At 42.0% G+C, this 21283-nt stretch overlaps 2 protein-coding genes across 10 annotated transcripts in view; one reads left to right on the top strand and one right to left on the bottom strand.

The window, feature by feature from the left end:
• The first annotated feature begins 76 nt into the window (after positions 1-76).
• Positions 77-10243, top strand: LOC130160260 (ras-related protein Rab-18-B-like). Its single transcript, XM_056362623.1, has 7 exons — positions 77-202; positions 429-484; positions 811-872; positions 2939-3011; positions 3946-4064; positions 4892-4958; positions 5835-10243. The coding sequence occupies exons 1-7, from the start codon at positions 138-140 to the stop codon at positions 6008-6010; spliced, it is 618 nt and encodes a 205-aa protein (XP_056218598.1). The 5' UTR covers positions 77-137; the 3' UTR covers positions 6011-10243.
• The window catches only part of MPP3 (MAGUK p55 scaffold protein 3), a 24610-nt gene continuing 13358 nt past the window's right edge, over positions 10032-21283 (bottom strand). For 4 of the 9 annotated variants that reach the window (XM_056362592.1, XM_056362584.1, XM_056362585.1 and 1 more), the window contains 9 exons: positions 19558-19622; positions 18708-18728; positions 17336-17377; positions 16728-16892; positions 15952-16032; positions 14477-14570; positions 13593-13701; positions 12590-12709; positions 10032-11636 (listed from right to left, as the gene is read on the bottom strand). In XM_056362592.1, the coding sequence (XP_056218567.1) occupies positions 11454-11636; positions 12590-12709; positions 13593-13701; positions 14477-14570; positions 15952-16032; positions 16728-16892; positions 17336-17377; positions 18708-18728; positions 19558-19622 (880 nt within the window). In that variant the 3' untranslated portion in view covers positions 10032-11453. The remainder of the gene's footprint in view (positions 11637-12589; positions 12710-13592; positions 13702-14476; positions 14571-15951; positions 16033-16727; positions 16893-17335; positions 17378-18707; positions 18729-19557; positions 19623-21283) is intronic. The other 5 variants (XM_056362591.1, XM_056362590.1, XM_056362589.1 and 2 more) reach the window with 5 other exon arrangements.

The raw sequence follows: 21283 nt of genomic DNA, 5'->3' as shown, positions 1-21283 counted from the left end.
GGCTCGGGCCCGGCCCGCCCCGCCCCGCCGGGCACCGGCCGCCGCCCGATGGGCGGAGCCGCCTCAGCTGCCTCTGCCGGCGGGCCCGGGCCGTGGCGGCGTGAGGGGAGCGCGGAGCTGCCGCCGGCCCCGCCGCCATGGAGGCTGCGGGCCTCACGCTGAAGCTGCTGCTGATCGGGGACAGCGCTGTGGGGAAGTCCAGGTGGGGGCGGGGCGCTGGGCTCGGCTCGGTTCGGCTGGGCTGGGCTCGGCTCGGTTCGGTTCGGCTGGGCTGGGCTGGGCTCGGCTCGGTTCGGTTCGGCTGGGCTGGGCTGGGCTCGGCTCGGTTCGTTTCGGCTGGGTTCGGTTCGTTTCGGCTGGGCTCGGCTCGGCTCGGTTCGGTTCGGCTGGGCTGGGCTCGGCTCAGCTCGGGGTTTCTTTCCCCGCAGCCTCCTGCTGAGCTTCACAGAGGGCGCGTTTGAGCCGTGCCTGAAGCCCACCGTCGGTGAGCCCGCAGCCCCCCCGGCCCCCAGCGGGGGCCTCCCTGGTTCTCTCTGGGTCCTGTTGGCAGCCGGGGAGGGGGATCGGGGGCCGGGACCCGGGAGGGGGATCGGGGGCCGGGGACCGATGAGGGGGGACGGGGGGCCTGGGAGGGGGACCAGGGACCGTGGGCCGGGGAGGAGGATCAGGGGCCGGGGAGGGGGATTGGGGATCGGGGATCGGGGACCAGGGAGGGGGACCTGGGCCGGGGACCAGGGACTGGGACCGGGGCCGGAGCGGCCAGGACTGGTCTCTTCCTGCTGACCACCTTCCCTCCTCCTCACCTCTCAGGTGTTGATTTTAGAGCGAAGAAGATGGTGGTGGACGGCCACGTGGTGCAGCTGGCGATATGGGTAGGTTCTGCTCCGACAGATGGGGACAAGTCTGGTTCTCGACAGGTGTGAAACCTCCCAAGAGCTTGGTTCTGTGCCTGGCTGTCCCCTTCCCCCGCTGTCCCCTTCCCTTGCTGTCCCCCACCTCTCAGAGCCCTCCCTCCACCTCTACTGAGCTCATGGTGCTGGGCTGGAGCCTCCCTTCAATTCTAGCAGAGATTGTGTCTGCTCTTCCCTGCGCCTACACAAGCTGGGGTCTCCAGGCCCTCTGGGGCACGTTGGGCTTGCCGAGGTGTGGCCCCAGTGGCCCAGAGGTGCTGACAGGACAGGCAGCACTGGGGCACAGCTGGCTGGGGAGCAGTGATGCTCTGCTCGTGCTCCGGGGCGATGCGATGCTCTGCTCGTGCTCCGGGGCGATGCTCTGCTCTGCTCATGCTCCGGGGTGATGCTCAGGCTCTGGGAGATGCTCTGCTCTGCTCCGGGGTGATGCTCTGCCTGACAGCTCTGGGTCTGTGCCGCACCAGAAACACTCCAGCTGATTGGTTTTGGTTAAAAGCATCAAAAAATGATGCTTGGTGCAGAACAATTTAAAGGTTGGTTCAGATTTACTGGGAGACTTGACCGTTTCTCCTGAACTTTCTGATCATGTGTTTCCAGCACTTGCAAACTGGGAAGTTGGATAGCAGCTGTGTGATCAGGATTATTTATAATATTAAAGCACAACATGTATTCTCCTAAATGGAAGGAAAGAACCCTACAAGGGAGAGACTTTCATTGCGTGGTCACAGGTATTTGAGAAAGAACACGTCATTACTAATTAATTGGGACTGTTTGAAAGGGAGCACAAATGTACCTCGGGCTGATAATAAAAAAGTAATATAAATGCCAAACCTCAAATTATTTTCTTGTTTTCGTTCACACTTTTGGAGCAAGAAGACCATCACACTCGCTCTAGCCAGTGACGTGTTGCCTGTGTTCTGAACGCACCGGACACGAAGCAGAAGCTTTGCTGAGAGTAACCACGATTTCTTTGCCCTAATAATCGCGCAGGGGTGTGTCTCCTGGCCTCACTTTTGATTTCCCAGCAAGAGCTTGCACAAGTTGCGTAGCTGGAAAAGGCACTTTTGCAGCAGTCTGTAACAGCGTTAAGGAGAAACTGCTAATTATTCAACGATGGTGAATAAAAACTAATGTGCGTGCTGTGCATCAAGGTAAAAAAAGAGGCTTTGGCTTTAGTGTGTGTGTGGGCATAGATGCCCAAGAGTGCCGTCTCCTTAGTAACAATGAACTGAATTAAGTAAATATATTGCCAATTTTTGTTTCTTTTTTTAACAAAGAAGAAATAAATCACACTATAGCTGTTAGTGTGTCTATTCCAATCTGCACATCAACTGAAATGATTTTTTGGGGGTAAAAATCCTATTGGTGTAATCCTTTTGCCTCCTTATTGTTTGTTTTGAGGGTTTTTGAATTTCATGATGCACTTAGGAGCTATTGTGAAGATTCATGAGAGGAAGTGTGACATGCTGCAGCAATAATTGAACGAGACTACTGATTTTAAAATTTCTTACCTGCTTAGAGTTTTAGTAATCTTGTAGTAGTTCTTTCTAACTGGATTCTCCTTTCCCTCCGTAGAGGGGCAAAGGGAGGTTTTTTGGAACCACTGTGTCTCCTTTCCTGCAGTGTCTCTCACTGGAAAACAAGTTATTCCTCACCTCGTTCAGCTCAGCTGATTGTTAATTAGTTAAGTCTAGCTGCTTGGCTTGCAGCAGGAGCCTTTTTTTGTTTCTCTTGAGTCCCACTGACTTTCTTGTTGTCTTGCTGATGTTACAGTTGTCTGTGCTTATTGCTTTAACCTTCAGTGAAGTCCTCTCCATGCTTTTCTACCCCTCCTTACCTGTTTTCTGTTGCTGCTATTTTTTGACTGCTTCCCCTCATTCTGTTGGCTTATGGTTTCACATGTCCTTATCAGTCAGGAAAATTTTAACTTTATCTTGTGTAGTTCAAAATACATTTTTTGTTCTAAATATATTTGATGTTATGTGTGTGTTTTGGTTGGTTGTTTTTTTTTTTTTTCCCCTCTGTAGGACACGGCAGGACAGGAGCGCTTTAGAACACTGACTCCCAGTTATTACCGAGGAGCTCAAGGGGTTGTTTTAGGTAGGAGGTGTATGAAAGGAAAACATGATAACAAAAAGAGTGGTCTTTATTACTACCGAAATGTGCCTGCCTTCATGAAAGGAGGTTGTCTGAGGGAATCAGAGGAATGGTTACAGTTTTTACAACAGTACTGCATCATTACTTCAAACACTGAGTAGGTAAAACCACAAGCAGGAACTAATGCTTCTTCAAAATACTTTAAATGAAAGATACGAGTATGTTGCCCTGCAAGCTGTTGAGTGGATGAATTATTAGCTTTGTAGTTACTATTTTGAGTTTTTGGTATTAAGGCAAATTAGGGTTTGTGTTGTCTTCCCCCCCACCCCCAATGTTTTTACTCTTTTTTTTTTTTTTTCTTTTTTTTTTTTTTCCCCTCCCAGGAACTATTGATGTGAATACTGTAAGACATGCGGTTTGTAGCACAAGTAATCAATGGCTCGTCACTTTCCCTGTGACACCACCAATTAGAAAAAGAAGGGATTCTTAGGGTTTGTGAAGGTTGAGCACCTTCCTGAACAAAATCATTTTTCTGGCTGTGATGCAGCTTTTTAAACCTTAGTGATGAAGTGAATGGAGTTAGGAAGTTATCAGTGACCAAAATTCACTTTATTAAATGAGGTGACAAAATAGGTATTTTAAAATATTGTGTGGCCTACATCGGAACTTGTAGTAGGTGTTAAGATTTGAACTGGTAAGCGTGATTTCCAGTTGCAGAGGCACTCGTGTTCTGTAATCCTGGGTGACTTTGGGTGAGCACAGCCAACGTGTTCAGCGCTGGGACGAGGATATGCATCAACATGCACCTTTCTGTAATTCCCTAATAATGCCTTCTTTGGGGGGCAGTAGTTAGCTAGTAGGGTCTAAGTTCTGCTGTAACAAAGTAAACCTTGTTTAAGAGTCCACAGCCCTTAAGCCTCTTTTCCTCTGTTACCAGTGTACGATGTTACAAGGAAAGACACTTTCACAGGACTCGAGGGCTGGCTGAATGAGCTGGAAATGTATGCCACGAAAAGCAACCCTGTCAAGATGTTAGTTGGCAATAAAACTGATAAGGTCAGTTTAGAAATGCATCCTCTTAGGCTCTTCCACAGATGATTCAGTCTTGACAGAGCATAAATGTGAGCTAAGTGCCGAAAGTAACGCATCTCTTGTGTGAGGAGGTGATTTGCTCTGGAAGTAACCTAGGTTGGGCAGACTCCACTTACTACCTCACTTTAGAAGCAGATCTTGTTCAAGATTTGAATGGAAACTCCCCTAGAGAGCCACAATTGAGAGAAATCCTCTTACGATAGTGAGAGATTCTGACTAAAACGGTTCTACCGCGAAGTTAACTGCCGTGCAACTTCTGCTTGCTTTTTGGCCGGAGTGTGTTTTGGATGGGTGGTGGGGAAGGAGAGGTCAGCTCTTCGGATGGCTGTAGAGTTTGCATCTCTGGGGGGGTGAGGTGCACTGCTTGATGTATGATTCTGGGGTGTTTTGACAGATCTTGGATGCCTGTTGCATAGTGAGATGTTCCGCTTTTGCTTTACTAGAAGAGGTTTCCAGCGTGGCTATCCTGAACTAGGTTCTCTCTGCCCCCTTCCAAATCCGTGATCTGACCACTGAAACCTCCTTTCTGGCATGGATCTTGCTCCTAGTTGTTTCAGAAGATAGCAACGTGTTCATTTCCTACCAATTTGATGTTGCTCCCCTTCAGTTTGACCCCGTAACAGCCTGCCTAGCAGTAATCTAAAGTGGGAAAATCCACTTGCTTGTTACTACACGGTTTTATAGACTTGCTTTTCAGCAAAACTTCACTTTTGCAGTGACACTTTTCCAGGGGCTTCGTAAGAGTGGCAAGTGTGGCTTATTGGAGTCGTGTTCTTTGTTCGTCTCTACAGCCTGATCGTGAAGTGGAGAGAAGAGAAGGCCTCCAGTTCGCTAGGAAACGCTCGTTGCTTTTTATAGGTATGTTACTCCATGCCAAAAACTTGTGTATTCATATGTTTATTTTGGTATCACTAAGCGTGAATGGAGTGTACAAATGTATTTCAGGTTGATAAGTTGATTTACTATTTAGGACCTAATTAAGGGGTTTTTTTGCTGCATTAGTTCCTATGCGTGGATGTAGGTTTTAACTTTTTTCAGAGGTGGTCTGCACCGACTGCAATTGGAAGTGCTTTTGTCTGAAAGAGATTTACTTCCTATACAGTGTAGGCAGAAGTTTTATATTCCCTTGAAACTAGCAGGATTTTTTAATTCAGAGCCCAGAAGATTGGAATTTTTCTTTCTCATCACTGATGTCAGCAAGGACCTTGCGTAATCCCTCTTTGGTTTCTGTTGCAGCTACATAAAAGACAATATTCTTAGACCAACAATAAAGTGTTCAATGCAGAGATATAAAGATGGGGAACAAATTGTTTGGTTTGGTTTTTTTTAAAGTAGCTTTTAAGTGAAGCTCCTTGAAAAGATTTTCAGAAGGAACTGGAACAAACATGTAGGGGAAAACATGTAATTCCCTCTGCATTCTTTGTTCCCCACCTTAGTTAAGGAATAATTATCCTGTAGATTTATTATCACAACTTGAGAAGAATTTCTGTTTCTCCATTATGGAGAGAATGGGGAGCTGTGGAATTTTTTTAGGTGGAAAAATGAGGTGCTTCAGACTGGGATACATATCTTTGTCATATTCAACTTACGTGTGTGTTCAGGGAGCATGGAGAGGAGGTTCACTGGCTGAAAAAATTTTATCTTCTCTCTGGTCCCAAAAGAACTTCTTACAAAGTGGAATACTCCTTGCAAGTAAGATAAAATACCTTTTTCCCCCCCATCCTCGTCCACCAGAGACTAGTGCCAAGACACAGGACGGAGTGCAACATGCCTTTGAGGAGCTAGTCATAAAGATCCTGCAGACACCAGGTCTTTGGGATAAGAGAGCAGAGAAGCGAGGAGTCCGGCTGATGGAAGCTTCGGCGCAGCAGGATAAAAGCTCCTGTGGTGCATACTGTCCGCTTGCTTAAATCCACAGGTGGCTGTTCTGTCTGAATGGAGTGCGTGCTTTTTTTAAAGAAAAAAAAAAAAAAAAAAAGAAGGGGAGGTCCAAACACCAGTCTGTGCCTTGTTTGACCCACCGCCAGTCGTGTCGATCCAAACCCCTAACCGTTTAGCAAAATGTAATTTTGGTTCATTAACAAAATACAATTTCTCTGCTCGTGCACAGCTGCTATCTCCCGATGTTTTTCTGGTAACCGCCAGATTATGCAGTATTAAATCATAGTGCTTTCCTAAAGTATTGTGCTTTTGGTGTAAGGCGTTCAGCATGGACTTTTTCTGCAATTCCTGCCTTAGAATAAAATAAGGTATTACTCCATTTCGGAATATTACAGAAAATCTCTTCCCCAGAATGGCAGGGGAGTCTTTGGGGCGGCTAAACTGTAGAGAACAGTCAGGAGTCACCCTGAGCAGTCACATTGTTTCCCTATTTCAGATGGTTTTAAGCTGTCAAAATTGCTGCGGGTTGCCAAATAATAGGTGGAGATGCCACTTCAATTTTTAGACATTCCGCAGAAAAGCCCCCGCTGCGTCTGCAGGACACCATGGGTTACCCTCGCTGCTCTCCAGTACTTTGTACCAAAGATCAGTGGGGAAATGGGAATCGTTTGGGGCTGCTTTACGTCGTGGGTCCTCTTCACAGTTCCCAGGGCTCTCTGCAAACCCATGCTCCTGCCTTCAGTCAGCAACTGCAGGGCGAAAACTAAGTTTAACATAGAATATGCTGGTGTTTCCAATAACAGTCTGTCTGTTGCCAATCCCATGATGAAGTTCTGTCGGATAAATGGCTTTTTTTTTTTTTTTTTTTATTATCTCCACCTCTCCCTCGTTACACGCGCTGCCTTTTCTTGAAAACAAACCGAGTCGTGGAAGGTGTTAGCCATCTGATCCGATCGCAGTGGCAGTGCCTCTAGAAGATCGCCTGCGATGCTGCGAAAGTGTCCAGTTTGGGGACAATATTAAAAGCATTTAAAATGTAAACAAGTGGTAAATTCAAAGACACTTTCATACAGGACACTGTCAAGTCGGAACAGAAAAATTGCCCTTTTTTTTAAGATGATCCTTTGTTTTTTGATGGCTTTTTGATGAGTGATTGCTCTCCAGTTAATTTATGTTCATGGGAGTGCCATTCCTGAGTACCAGCAGTGATATATCACGAGTGCTACCACAACACAAGCTGAGGACAAGGTGTATCAACTTCAACCTCACTCCGCAGCTAAAGTGGTCCCCTGTGAAGTTGCTCTTTGTGGAGCCGTTTTCCAAAAGCGTGCCTGTATCATCGTTGCTAAAGTGAGTAGAAATAGCTGTTACAGGTTTCTGCATCACCTTGAAGCAGATGGAAGCGGCTGCATAGTTGGAAGATCGCTCCTGTGTGTTTCCCTCTGCTGAAATAAGTCTGGGGGAGATGTCAGATCTCACAGGAGGTTTTTCATGTCTTTAGCAGTGGAAACATCTGCTTACAGGCAGCCGAAGGACTGCTGCTTATGCTTTCCCCTTGGTTTCAGTCTGGATGATGTCCCTCTGGAATATTTATTCCTATCAGCTTATGTGAGAGAGTAGAAGAGGAGTAGTTTCTGTCGGGGTGCCCGACAGCAGCAGGATAGGCACACGGTAAACAGATCACAGGTGGCGTGGTTTGTTTGAACTACTGTCCATCGGAAAAACGCGAACCTGTCAACTTGGGATTGTCTGGAATCCCCAAGTACAACTGTGAATGGAGGCTGGACCCAAGAAAAGACTTGGAAGCCAAGTTCAGAGGATGGGAGGCTGTGACAACTGTAACAAAGCCCTAAAACCAGGTGGGAAGGCCAGGAAGGAGACATCACGGGATGGATGGCTTGTGATCATCAGGTCATGCAGTGGTCCTGGTGCATTCTCCGCTGTTTGTGGTTTGTTTGGGTTTTTTTATGGCGACGGGCATGACTTTTGTACAAGGACCCTGTCACCAAGGTAGTAGCTTCATCCCAACACTTCCTGGGAAGGGACTGGAGAGGTGGCCATTCTGTTGCTGTTCTGTTGAATGTGGACAAAACTGCTTTGCCGATCTGTGCTGCCTTTACAAGGTCTTTATTTTTAAGACTGGCCTATTTTTTTATACATAACTAAACAGCTGGCAGCCTTTTAGAAAGTAACACCATCTTCCTTTGCATCACGCTTCAGTTTGCTGCACGTGCAATCCTACTGCATGAATGCTTCCTCTGTTGTAGTTGAGGAAAAAAACCCAGAATCAAAATCCACCTTGATTAATTTGCAAATTTTTGTAGTTGTTGTTCATCGTTCATCAAAAAGCCATCAACAACAATTTTCAAATGAAGCGGGCTAAATGAATCAGTCTTTCGTTCAGTTTTGGATATAGTCAGGTCTGAAAGGAGCAATGTAAATACACACTCATTCTTACTAGAAACTACAAGAAATGTGTCTACAGTTCCAGATTTGCAAAATGAAATGTAAAATTGTAAAAATGTTTAGGTTTGAGTGAACTCTTCCTCTTATGGAATGCTTATATGCAGTGAAAAAGGTATCTGGTTGCCTAACTTTGCCTTTCTAACCTGAAATATCAAGGAAAATAAACTGTATGACAAATTTGACTGGCGGCGTCACTGGAAATTATCATAGATACTGGTGCTGCGTCATCAGAAGCTGGTCTGTGACATGGTGAAAGTCCCGTGAACATGCACAAATAGCTCTGGCAGGGATGGGCACTGGGCAGTATTTAGCCTATGCTGTCACAGCTGCAAGTTGTGAGCAAAGAGCTGTTGAAGATTGAGAAAATTTTAGAAAAATCGAGGTGGTGGTGACTATTTACTTCGCAAGAACAAGTTAGAACTTGGTCCCTGTTTCCAAAACTATCGCACCCCCACGCTTAAGTCAAGAATTTGGGGTTGGGTTATTTTTAACACCAAGATGGTATCTTTATTTAAACTATAAACTGAAGACAAGAGGAATGGGAGCTGCTGTCGGCGTGAAGCAGGTTTAAAGGTTCTGTTGGGAAATTCTAGTCCTTATTGCTGTTGGGTTTAAACTGCAGCGAGTTCATAGCTCAGTAAACGGACTTGTTGAATTACTGTATTTTGAAATTAATTTGACTTCCCACGAAGCTTGAGCTAGAATAGATGAAGGAAGGTTTTGAGCCAGGTTTGTGCTTTTGGAAAGAGAAAAACCCTTGAACAACATTGCAGTTCAGTTACTGTGAGTCAAGGTGCACAATATGCCTGGTGTGGTGTATAAATGGGAAAAAAATGACCGAGCAGCAGTTCGGTGGGTCTGACACAAAAAGCAAAAGCTCTTTCAGGGTTTGCTGGGGGATACTGGCAGAAGAAAAGCTGGGCAAAGGGATTTGAGGCTGAATAATTTCACACGACTTGTTTTCACTTCAGGCTTCCTGCTAGTCATTGGAATATTCCAAAATAATAGACAGCAACCTTGTTTTAAGTGAATTCTGACCCTTAGATAGTATCTTACCTAGTTTTCTTTAGATTTGTATCCCCTAAACGCATTTATGTCTTGCAGACTATAAAAACCTGCTTTGTAACCTGCGCTATAGATCTACGGTGAGATCAGTCTGCCCACTTGATATTGTCATAAAAAAACTTTGTTTTAAATGCTGTTACTTAGGTTTTAAAACATTACACTCAGGTTTTCCATAAGATGAAGGTACATCTGTCACAACATTCCCGTGGCACTATGTCTGTCTCTTAAGCCAAGTTACTTTTGGTGGCTGTGCTGGGACAAGACTGCAGGGCGTTAGTGGCAGAGCTGCTGGCCCACTGCGTGGAGGAGTCCTCGTGCACCCACCGAGATCACCATTCCGGCAGCAAATCTGTCCTGCCAAGCCCGATACCTGGCTGTGGAAATGGGAACCTTCATGTCTACATGGAGGACAGTACCTGAAAGGTGCCGGGGTACACATCTCTGGAGAAGATAAATCCAGGTGACTGTCCTACACCATTTTTTTGGGCTAGAGTTAATGTAGATTCAGTGACACTGGTATAAAAGAAATGTATTTTTAATAGGCAGTGGTGTTAGTTTTGCTAAACGCAGCGGGACAAGAATAACATCATACTGTTCAGATGCAAGGAACCAGACTGGTACACCAGAGGGTCTTGTTAAAGGGCACAGCACAGCGGAACAATCAGACCTCAGCACAAGCAATGGAAAACAGGAACTAGTTTCAGCTAACATGCACCTGTACAACAGTCAATTTTTTTTCCCAAATAATAACAAAGCTTCCAGAACCATCCCTCTGCATTTTCTTCTTAACCCCCATCTAAATATCCTGTATATATTTCAGGAGACTTGAACATACAAAGTCCTCTAACAGTTAAGATTTCTTCTTCAGGACTCAATGTAGCCAATTAAGATGTTCTGGAAGCCTCTGCCCAACTTGGAACAAAGGTAGTGATAAATGCTGGAAGGATGATGACTTGGACCTGTAGCTCAGCCTACTTCAGCCTCCTCCTTTTGGTGCTCTTTTTGGAGCTGCTACGTTGGTGTCAAGGTGGTGTCCCATCAGGTGGCATTTGCAAAGATGTCTAGTAGAAAAAAAGCTTCTTAAAAGTCCTATTTTAAGTTTATGCATTTATTTTCATAGAGATTAAAAAATTTCTCTGGCTTACGAGCCAGCTCGTCATGCAGGTGTGTCCACAGGTTGTTTAACATTTGTCCTATGTCAGGAGGAAGAGACTGGGAAAGTGGGCACAAGCTCTGGCTGAGCAGACTTAATACCTGCAACCAGACAACTTGGAGGCATTGGAAAACGTGGGACGGAACGTAAAAGAAACCCAACCCATCTCTCAAGCACTAAAATATCTACCACATACAACTGGCCTAGTTTTAGTGCCTAATTGGAAAGGATTTGTAACGCATGATCCTGAGCAAAGGGAAACACGTTTTGCTGGCCTGACAGCCAGTTGAGCTTTTGAGTCACTGAGATGGTAGAAGCACCCTCCCCAGGCCATCCCTCCCACCTAGCTGAAGTAGCTTCTTCTGTGAGCATACTGGTTCCTGAAAAGTACGTAAGATGCCTTAACTAGCCACAGAATTCGTGGTCAAAAGATGAAAATTCCAGCTGGTTAGTGTTCCAGTACTACTTAAACGTTTTGGAAGCCTGGGCACCCTCTGTGAACCTTTACTGTACAAAATGCACTATTTACAGCCTAAAAGTCACCCCAGCGTTTTACTGATCTCTTTAGTCTGAGTATTCACTTTTAAATGACAACTGCTATCCAAGATTTTGATTCAGGAAGGCAGTGCCAGCTTCTGACTTTGTTTAGTTTTTCTCACACAGTCTTTATGTATGACCTTCTAGATAGACCAGCAGCTTTGACGTGACTTTGACTTACTTCCCTTTTCTAATCCATATATTTACAAGACATTTTTACACAATCTTTCCCTTAAACAGCTTATAACAAGCTACGACCTAACCCAGCTGACTGGCACCCAAAAGGAATCGTTGTTTAGTTTCTCTAACACAGTTTTCAGCTGATTACACGCACTCTGGAGATCTTCTTTCACCAGTACAGTGTCAATTAAATGGCCATACTGCTCTTCAATGAATGCTGCTGAATTAATAATTTCCTGCTGTTCTTCATCCTGCTGATCAACACAAGAAGACGGTATGAAATTTACAGCGTGTCTTTTTAATTACTAGCATTTTAAAGCGTATGAGCACAGTAAGTCATTACTTTGAAAGGAAATTAAACAAGAGTTGCTACTGTTAGAAAAGGGTATGTAAGACATTACAACCGAGATCAAGGAGCGGTATGCTACTGCTGGAATTTGGTAGGCTGTTTCAAAAATGCAAGAGGTGATACAAGGAGGGGGGAAAAAACAGGTTGCAGGAGGGACATAAGTTAGACAGCGACTCTTAACTTCATAAAATGCAGTGTCACCATCTTAACACCTGAAAATCATCCTCCTCAGCATTTGCAAAAGAATGCTGGACCCACTGCCTTCAAGTTCAATAATTTTAAGGGCTTATGTGAAAACTTAAGAAATGAATTAAGTTCTGTTACGTCTAAATTGAAGTTCAGGTTACCTAAAATAATGACCTTGTGCACTCTCAGTATTTCTGCCACACTTACATGTGACCCATCTGCAGCTGGTCTAGGTTTGGTCCTTGTGAGACATCCACATGCTGCATTTAGTGGGTACATGGTTAACAGCCTGGGTGGGTGTCACTCTGAAGGTATCAGGAGTAGGTGGCCACCCTTACCATTTGATGGGGCTGCTCATCAAAACGTGAAATGATTTATTAGTTTTATCCAAGTTCCGTAGCAGCTTCCCTTGCTGCAGCCTTGAATGACGTGTGCTGATCCCCACGGAAGGCACGCACTTTGCTTCGTGTTACTTACACATTCAAGTTTTCAGGGAGTCAAAAATCTCATTAGAAGTCCCAGCTGAAAGGCTACATACGCACAGGACCCGCTCAGTGCCCTGCTCTTGACTTTCACTGTGATGGAAGAGAAGCTCTTCCACATCACAGAAATGCTAGCCCAAATACTCCTATCATGTCTAAAACCACGAGATTATAAAGTTAGAATACTTACAAGGGGGGCTGAGATTTCTTCTGTGGGAGATTTTAGGACGTGTTTTTTCTTTTCTGGAATGAGAGGCTTCACAAAGATAACGTAAGGCTTAAACTCGGGAGTCCTCAAGTGCTTTACTGCCTGTGAACAGATGGGGTTTTGTAACACTTTTTTTTTTTTTTGTTAGATGTCAATGATCTACTCATTAGATATCAATGATCTGCTCAAGCTGGATTCAGCAGTTTCAGTAGTACACGCTGTGGTGTGAAGTCCTGTGTGCTGTACCGCTGACCACAGGAACCTTTTGCTCTTCAGAAGAAATACTAATGTCAGTGTCCTGGCTAGCTTAGAAAGGTACCTGGGCTCTCTGGGGCATGGCCTGACCGCACGCCTGCTCACCACGCGTTGTGGTAATAGAACAAGGACATGGCAAAAGCTACTAAGTATATTAAAAAACCCCCAACAAATACATAAAATTGACTTGACAGGCAATTTATGGTTTGCTTCACTGGCGAAAACACTGGAAATTTCAAACCTGGAATTCATCGGAGGTAGTATCACAAGTTTTTTCCTAGTCTAGTTGCAAAATCCGAATCAAAATTTCGAAGGCCAACTCCCAGGATGGAAGGATTAAGAGCAGGTATACTGGCACTGGTAACACTAACAACGCTTCAAGAGGCAGTAGGAAGGAATAAGAATGAAAAACCCATCCACACTCTAAGTATTCTCTCTAGAATTTGAGCAGGCTAGGACAGTGATGCACATTTCTTACAGCAAGGGGGAAAAAAATCCCGCAAAAAAAGATAATCTAGGCTGTATCAACTGGACTTGTAGGAACGGAAAAGGTTGCACGAGCCCTGTTCTGCTTAGGTGACCCTCCGGCCACCTGTTAGAAACGCAAGTTCTGAGAGCATCATTGTTCTTTGCAGGGCAAGTAGCCACCAGTGGTGAACCACATCAGGTACTTAGGCTGGCAGCCTAGGAAGAAATACTTGCTGGCTTTAAAATAAGCTGCAGAACTTACTTCAGGTACCACATCCACCAAACAAACCTTCTTTTTGGCCATCACAGACCGGATTGCCTCAAGACTTGTACCATACAGATTCTCTTTGTATTCTCCGTGTTCCACAAATCTGAAAAATCAATACGTTTTTAAATACCATCCACAAAGAATACCGAATTAGAACATTTGATAGCTGTTTCCTGAAGTCACAGTAACCAAATAAGGGGGAAAAAGAGGAGTTTCTTTTTTCTGATTATTATTTTTTTTCCCCTTCTGGTTGCTTAGTAGCAAGTCTTCTTCACATTTCACTAATTGCTAATCAGCACTACTGACAAGTAGGGGAATAAGCTGCATTAATGCAGCAGACTGATGTTCAAGCCTAATGGAAGAAAGAGGATGTTTTTCACAAGAACTAGAACAGAACTGGCAAGGAAATGGATTCCAATTCTCCCATCTTCTGGGAGACTAGCCAAAAAATATCCTTCTAGGAAACACGCTCCATCTTAGAGAAAGTCATTTACACGCACAGATTCAGTCTACAACACACTTTAAAGTGGACTTATCAATAAAACTCGTTACCCATCACAGTAAATGGAGATTAAGTAGGGCCAGCTATGCATCTGTTACTTTTACTAGATTAAATTCTGAGCAATCACACTACTTACGAGATGCAGGCTTAAATTCTAAGATCCTCCTCCTAGTCCTGCGTTGTTTCTAAATTGCTGCTTACTAAATTCATGCTAACAGTCCAGACTGAATGAAGAGCTTTTTACTTGGAAAGCTGAACCTTTCTAACACAACTAGTCCAACTTTACACCTGATCGTGTTATTCATATGACGCAAGAGATAACTAGCAATATTTTTGAAATACAGTCAATTATGCCAATATTTTAAAATTAACTCACTTGTTTTGCTGCACATCTGTCTCAAATGATTGCTTAGAGACAAAATTGTATTCTACTCCCTCTTTCTCGTGACTTTTCTTTGACCTGGTTGTATCTGCAAGACACAGGAGACGGATCAGCCTTTGCAAACAACTAGATTTTTTCTGTTTAGTCCCAGTCAGATTTTCATGAGTTCAAACAAGGTAGTTAGACACTGGCATGTTCAAATCAACAGAAAATATAAATCAAACATTATAGTTTTCTTTTAAACTCAATCTCAAAAATTCAAAGACCAAAAGTGAGGTTGTTTTGCTCTCAAGCTTGCTATAACTAACACAAAAATTAGGAGGCATAGTTCTTACACCTGGTAGAAGCAGTAGAGTATAATCCTATGGAAAACAGTCTCTCTTAACTGTTTGGAATATTGGACTCTCGCTTCCTCTGAAGCTCAGAAAATAAAAATATGAAATACGAAGGCCTGTTATGTTGCCTCAGAATTTGAATATCCCTCGCTGTTTTCCCATGCTACTTGTGAAACTTGCGTAATTACATGTGTCCCTTTCATGTCATAATTTTTTTTAATAACTGTTATTACTTTAGGAGATGCTTTGGTGATCATTCTACAAATCTAATCCTGGTCATAAAACTGATGTCTGCTATTTTTGTGTGTGTTTAAATTCAAATAAAAATTACCCATACGAGTTCTACTGCTAACTAATTGCATGTCTGCCTGGCAGACGTTTATGGAAAGTCTTAAACAACATATAAACAGTGCCCTCAATGTCCATTTTCTACCTGCCTATCAAGTAGAAGTGACTTGTTGGGAATACAAGTATCGATGGATTTTTTTGTGTGTGTAAGATTTTGTTATTTTTCTTTTAGAAAATAATCCAGCAAAAATCAATCAGTGTAACTACTCACAAAACCATGCAGCAGAATCACTTATTTCTCTATCACTGTGACTGGCTTGTTTGAACAGCTGAGATTTACAGGATTTTAAATTCTTGGTTAGTATAAATTCTGACTTGGTTTATTGCTGTCTTTTTTTTTTTTTTTTTTAACTTTATCTAGTATGATATTCTGAAGGAAAAACCATCCTGTTTTAAACACATATAATGTTTTGGCTGAATCTTAAGATGCTAGTTTTTGACACTAGTTCTTTTTGCAATTTATCATCTTTTTCTTTCTGTATTCAGTTTCTCATTTTTTTAATAGACATAAATAAATGCGATCTGTTCACTTGGGAAAACACAATTCAAAAAAATCAGTTGCCACCATTCCAAAGTGGATTATCTGCCAAATTTTTTAGTGATCTATTCAGCTGTTCAGGGCAAACACAGCATATTACAATGAGAAAAATAATTTTGAGTACTTCTGAAATATGCTTATAATTCATAGTCAAAACACAAACTACCACTCATTAATGCAGTTAGCACTATTAAAAAGCATTTATGGAATAAATTGGCAACACACCCAAGTCAGTATATTTTACTCACGTGGAACTGCAACACCGTACTCCTGTGGATTCTCTGACACAACCTTCTGCTTGAGCTCACTTAACTTGGCCCCCAAACAACCTAATAAAATAGAAAGGACTCACAGATTTCTGTGTGGAATGAAATACTGGCAGGAGCATAAACAATATCCATTTCACAAAAATAATATGATACATATTATTATTTTTATTTATTATACATATGAAGAAACCTGTACATGAGAAACCTCATGACCCGCCACATTCTTCTTTGAAGAATGTCATCATGAACAAACTGAACAGCTGCTGGACAAACATCTGTCAGGCACTAAGTCTGAAAATCTGTAATCTTAGCAGTCAGTTTTATGAGACAGATACCCTTGATTTCCAGGACGTCCTGGCAAATTGGCTGTTAAACACACACGCAATAAAAAATTGCATGCAGAATTCTGTCACATAATTCTAACATCTACCTTTTAATTAATTGTTCTGACAGTGTAAGGATGCACATGTTTGAGTGAGAACCAATGGAAAGTGAATCAGAAAAATGAGAAATAGTCCTGCATTTTTATTTTTAGAAGGACTTGGTGAGTTTGGTTGTTTTGGGGTTGGGTGGGGTTTTTTTTGCTTTTGCTTTACTAGTGTGGTGGTTTGTTTTTTAAACGTCATTCAAAAGAAAAGACCAACCACCAGAACCACAAAACCAAAATCCAAACACTTCAAGAAAGCCTCTTGGACTGCAGGCGACAAGGGAAGAGGGAGATCCATGAAAATTTTTGAACCAATTGTGTATCTTACCAATCAAAACCACCAGCCTCTGCTGTTCACCAGGCTGCTGCTGGTATTTCATGACCTCTTCATACGTTAGGAGCTCTGCTGCATCTGCCTGCTCTGCTGGCTTTCCTTCATTCACATTGTTCTCCTTCTCTTTACGACTTAATCTAAAGCTCCTGCGTAAGCCAGCTGTAGAGGAAAACAAAAGATACTTTAAACCTTGTCTCCACATACCTAAATTTTCAAGCTTGTTCAACTAGAAGTTACTCTCTTTGAATATGAATTACTCTCACAGTTGTTTTTTTTAATGGAATCAGTGTTCATATGCTAATCTTATAGATGAAAAATTTGCGTATCAGGTAGAAAACCGAGCAACCAATCTATAATTAAAACCCTCTCATAGCATCTCATACCACCTTGAGTTGCCAAGTGTTGGCTATGCCAAAGTCCAATTATGCCTTTGCACAGAGATAATCAAGTTTTTGAACGTACGGGAAATTAATGTAAATAAGTTAGTTTTTCTTTTTTAATGTGGGGGTGTTTGGGGTTTGGTTTTGGTTTGAGGGGTTTTTTGTTTTCTTTTTTTTCCCAGGGGTGTGTTAGGGAAGATGAAAGGGATTTTGGTTTCTCACCTATGTACTGTCCGTTGAAATATCCTTCACAGTCACAGTCTTCTGTAAATTAAAAATCCAGGGTGGGGTGGGGAGGGCAGAGAGGAAAGGAGAGTGAGAAGGGAGGAGGAAGATACCTTAAACAGTGCCTGTGAAACAAGTCTGGGTCATTGGTGAGGGAAGAAGTTTTGTATCCTGCATCCTATGCACATGCTTTTCTAACATAAAATGATACAAAAAATTATTTGCCTTGGCTACTGGTTTATATTTTAAAAAATCCCTGATTATGACATTGCACAAGAAAATTTTACACCTTGGTATTTATGGTTCCCAGAATTTATGCTCTTCAACACTCATTACATTTGATGAATGTTGCTGCTAAAAGTATATAATATTCAGTCTTAAGTAAAAAAGAAGACTCTGCAAACAGAGCTGTTTAATGTGTGACTTTATAAATGGGTATGATATTGTAAGAATATTACCTCTTGTGACATTTCAATATCATTTGGGCTTGAAAAAAGGGAACTGGGGATCACTGAAAGATGAGCTCCGAACACCTTCATTTTGACCAAGTTAAAATTATCATTGCTTACGAGTTCTTTATTAAAAAGGTAAAGATGTCATGCTTTTGTCATATGCAAGTATGTAAAATAATACACAAAACGATGTCAAAAAAGGCCAACTGACACCTCCTCAAACTATGACCACCCCCAAGGCCCCTAAAAGTATATGACATAAACCCATGATATTTAGCTGCAAAATACTCCTCGCACTTCGATAGGGTACACCTGTCACGGCCAGCTGATGACAGAGTATCACTGAAGTTGATGTAATACTGATACTTGGAATGTTATATGTTATTCTCAAGAAGTATGTGTAAGGGGTGGTGGATAAAATCACACCATGCATAATTCAACAGAAAATACCTAATATTTGGAAAGGTGTGTGATGCAGCGACATAAAACTGCATGAGCCTGACACAGCTGCTCATAATGAAAATAACACAGAAAACAGTCCAAAGGAACAGTGAAGAAAAATCAATTTGGATTGATACAGGTGCTCTAAAATGTTAAAACTCCAGTATTTCTTTACTTTTTTAAAAATATCAGATATAAAGACTGCAGGTAAGTTGCATCTCTTTCAGCCCAACTCAGAAACCTACAGAACATGTAAATGCAAATCAGAAGACACAAATCTTTTCTCGTAAATTTGGAGGTCATCATTACCTAAGTCATCAATCCAAATTAAATTAGTTTAAATAGTAACCCAAAAAGAAACTGCTGTAGGAACAAGCTGTATCCACTATTCCCTTTGCTTGGGGGCTTATCAAGTATCTTAGAAAAAGCCGTGGTTGTTTATATTCAGACAGAAAGTGAGTTAGGAGAGTACCTACCTTTATCAGAAGATTGGTCATCTGTAGTTAGCATGAAAGGCAGAGTTGGTATGATATTAAAAGACTAGCAAATGACTGAGTAAAATTAGAGGGAATGGAAAGGAAGGTTCTTCTGGTCTGGTTTGCTTAACAGGCTTTTCTATCTTAAAAAAAAAATGCAGTGATGTACCCTTATCAACTGATTAAAGACTTCTTGCTAAAATTTAGTATTATAACCACATATCAGCTTAATTGCCTCGAGAACATCTGAGAAAAAGCCCAAGTAACAATCATCATTACACGCTTCCTAGCACTGAACGTAACTGAAACTGATTTGGAAAACTTTCATTTAAATCAGTAAAGCTATTTTATAATTTAGTTGAGCATCTTCCCTCCTCCTTATAGCATGAGGATACCTGCATCTCTTCACGAGATGTGCCATGCACCACAAGTCACAAGTTCACTTATATCCCTGAAAAGGGACAATTTCCAGATTAATAGTCTACACGAGGGTGGCACTCGCCTCACACATCAATATAAAAGCTGTGCTGAAGTACCCAAGAGCAACAGGAACATTAGAAACCATAGAAAAAAAGTATGTGAACACCAGCAAGTTTTAAAGCATCTAGACAATATGTAAAGCTTAGGAAGAGAGAGACAGTCATGGTTTTTTGCAAACCAGTAGGTACTGGCAACACTGGGTCAAGCTCAAACCCAGATCCTCTCATGTGGCAGCTTGTATCCATGCCAATCAATTAATGACAGGTTACACAAAATATATTCGAACACATCATTATTGAAATTATTAACAGAAAAATACTGAGGAAGTGGGACCAACTGAGACATCACTGAAGGAACAGAACAGACTTACATAATGGTTTCTTCACAGTTCTGGGATTCTGCAAAGTGCCTATTGTTCTTCTGTAAGTCAATCGTCTAAATAGAAAATATTTTTTTATTTTAGCCATGTGAGCTCAGAATCATAAAGAATTTATCTCATATTATACATAGAGCATTGAAAATAATGAAATAGTGCTTTTCCTCCAAAGATTTAACATTTTAAAAGATGTTTTTCTTTAAAACTGTGATGGTCCAATATTGCTGTTGGTAAGTGACAGACAGAAGACTGTAAAACATTTTAGGCTTTCATATATCCGAGCACAGAAAACAATAGCATGTTACTTTTATCAATGTAATTTTTTTTCTATTTCCTTTTCCCCACTCAATCTTTTTTGCAAGATTAAGGAAACAACTGTTCTATTCCATTCTAATTCTGCTGAGAATCCAACTTCTATTTGCCATTTTCACAAAGAATGGGCAAAATTCCTGTCTGCCTACAATCCGAGAAACTACTAAGCTCAAAGAGAACTCAAAAGTAGATAACCTTTGCCCAAAATCATCACTGAAGCCATACAGAAACTATCCACTGCCTTCCAGATCATGGAGTTTTCTGTTATTTACTAATAAACAAACCAATTCAAACAACTTGTGTGAAAATGTAAGAAAGAATATCAAGTAAAACTTCCTGAACTGTTAAAATCATGAACTAGAACTCAACTCCTTATCTCCCAAGTCGTGAATTTGCTCAAAAAACACACACTGCTGCCCCACCCCAAAAACCCGACACCAAAAACCACCCCAACAACCCACAACAAAAATCCAGCCCCCAAGAAACCCCTCACATGGCAAAATAAACCCCATTTTTTTCCTAAGTGTTTTCTTTTTTTTTTTTTGCCAGAGATCAACATTCATAACAGATTAAGGATGCTCTGGCATTTATAGAGTCACTCAGGGGAAAACAGACCCGGAGGCAATTTTTATATTCTTGCATATATTGAAATGGAGTTTACAACATCTGAAAAAAAAAAAAAAAAGGAAAAAGAAGAAAATAAAAAAATCCCAAGGACTGCCGTGCAGCGGTATCTGTTGACCTGCATGTGTGCACAGGAGGATGGATACAGCTGTTCAGGCAGGATTTGCTTGGTATTTCAAAGAAGCATTCACAGAGCGGGGTGAAGTGCTCTATTAGAAACCTTATGCAAATCTTTGAGGCCAGCAGTAAAATCAGACCTCTAATTCTTAGATGCCCCACCTTTGTAACACCTGCAATCCAAAGAAGCTGAATCCAGTAATTTGGAGTAAGAGTCACACGAGACCAGTGGCCTAAATCAGATTCCTTCTTACATCTAAGATTTCTTTACTGTAAATACAAGACTCGAGGGATGTTTTTGTTTTAAAAGATACACATATCTTGCTGTGAAAACAGAGAAACTTCAAGCTCCAGAAGGTACCTGTGTCCAAGCTAAATACTCCCTTCGGTGCCAGCAGGAAGATCAGCTACTCTTTTGTTACTACTACTACATGCATAAATTCAAAACTGTTACAATAAATCAGCATTTCCTCTCATACTGTGGAAGTACAAGTCTGGAAATACAGTGTATTTCCCAGAGATTTAAGATACAAAGCCAAGAGACTGACATACCACATTTCATTTCATACAGTTTAGCAAGTGTTTCTGTCAAGCTACAAAGCCTAAGTCAGTGGCAAACTAGCCAAGAAAAGCTGGGAAACTCATTATATAATTGGAAAAGATGAAA

This window comes from Falco biarmicus, chromosome 17 (assembly GCF_023638135.1).
Source record: "Falco biarmicus isolate bFalBia1 chromosome 17, bFalBia1.pri, whole genome shotgun sequence".
Lineage (NCBI taxonomy): Eukaryota > Metazoa > Chordata > Aves > Falconiformes > Falconidae > Falco > Falco biarmicus.
The sequence above is the reverse complement of the archived record's forward strand: the minus strand, read 5'-3'. Positions and strand labels throughout refer to the sequence as shown.

Excerpts from the sequence above, each read along its gene's own strand:
- LOC130160260 (XM_056362623.1), top strand. The coding sequence starts at position 138 with ATGGAGGCTGCGGGCCTCACGCTGAAGCTGCTGCTGATCGGGGACAGC. Across the intron at positions 873-2,938 it reads TGGTGCAGCTGGCGATATGG|GACACGGCAGGACAGGAGCG; the intron begins GTAGGTTCTGCT and ends TCCCCTCTGTAG. Across the intron at positions 4,065-4,891 it reads TTGGCAATAAAACTGATAAG|CCTGATCGTGAAGTGGAGAG; the intron begins GTCAGTTTAGAA and ends TCGTCTCTACAG.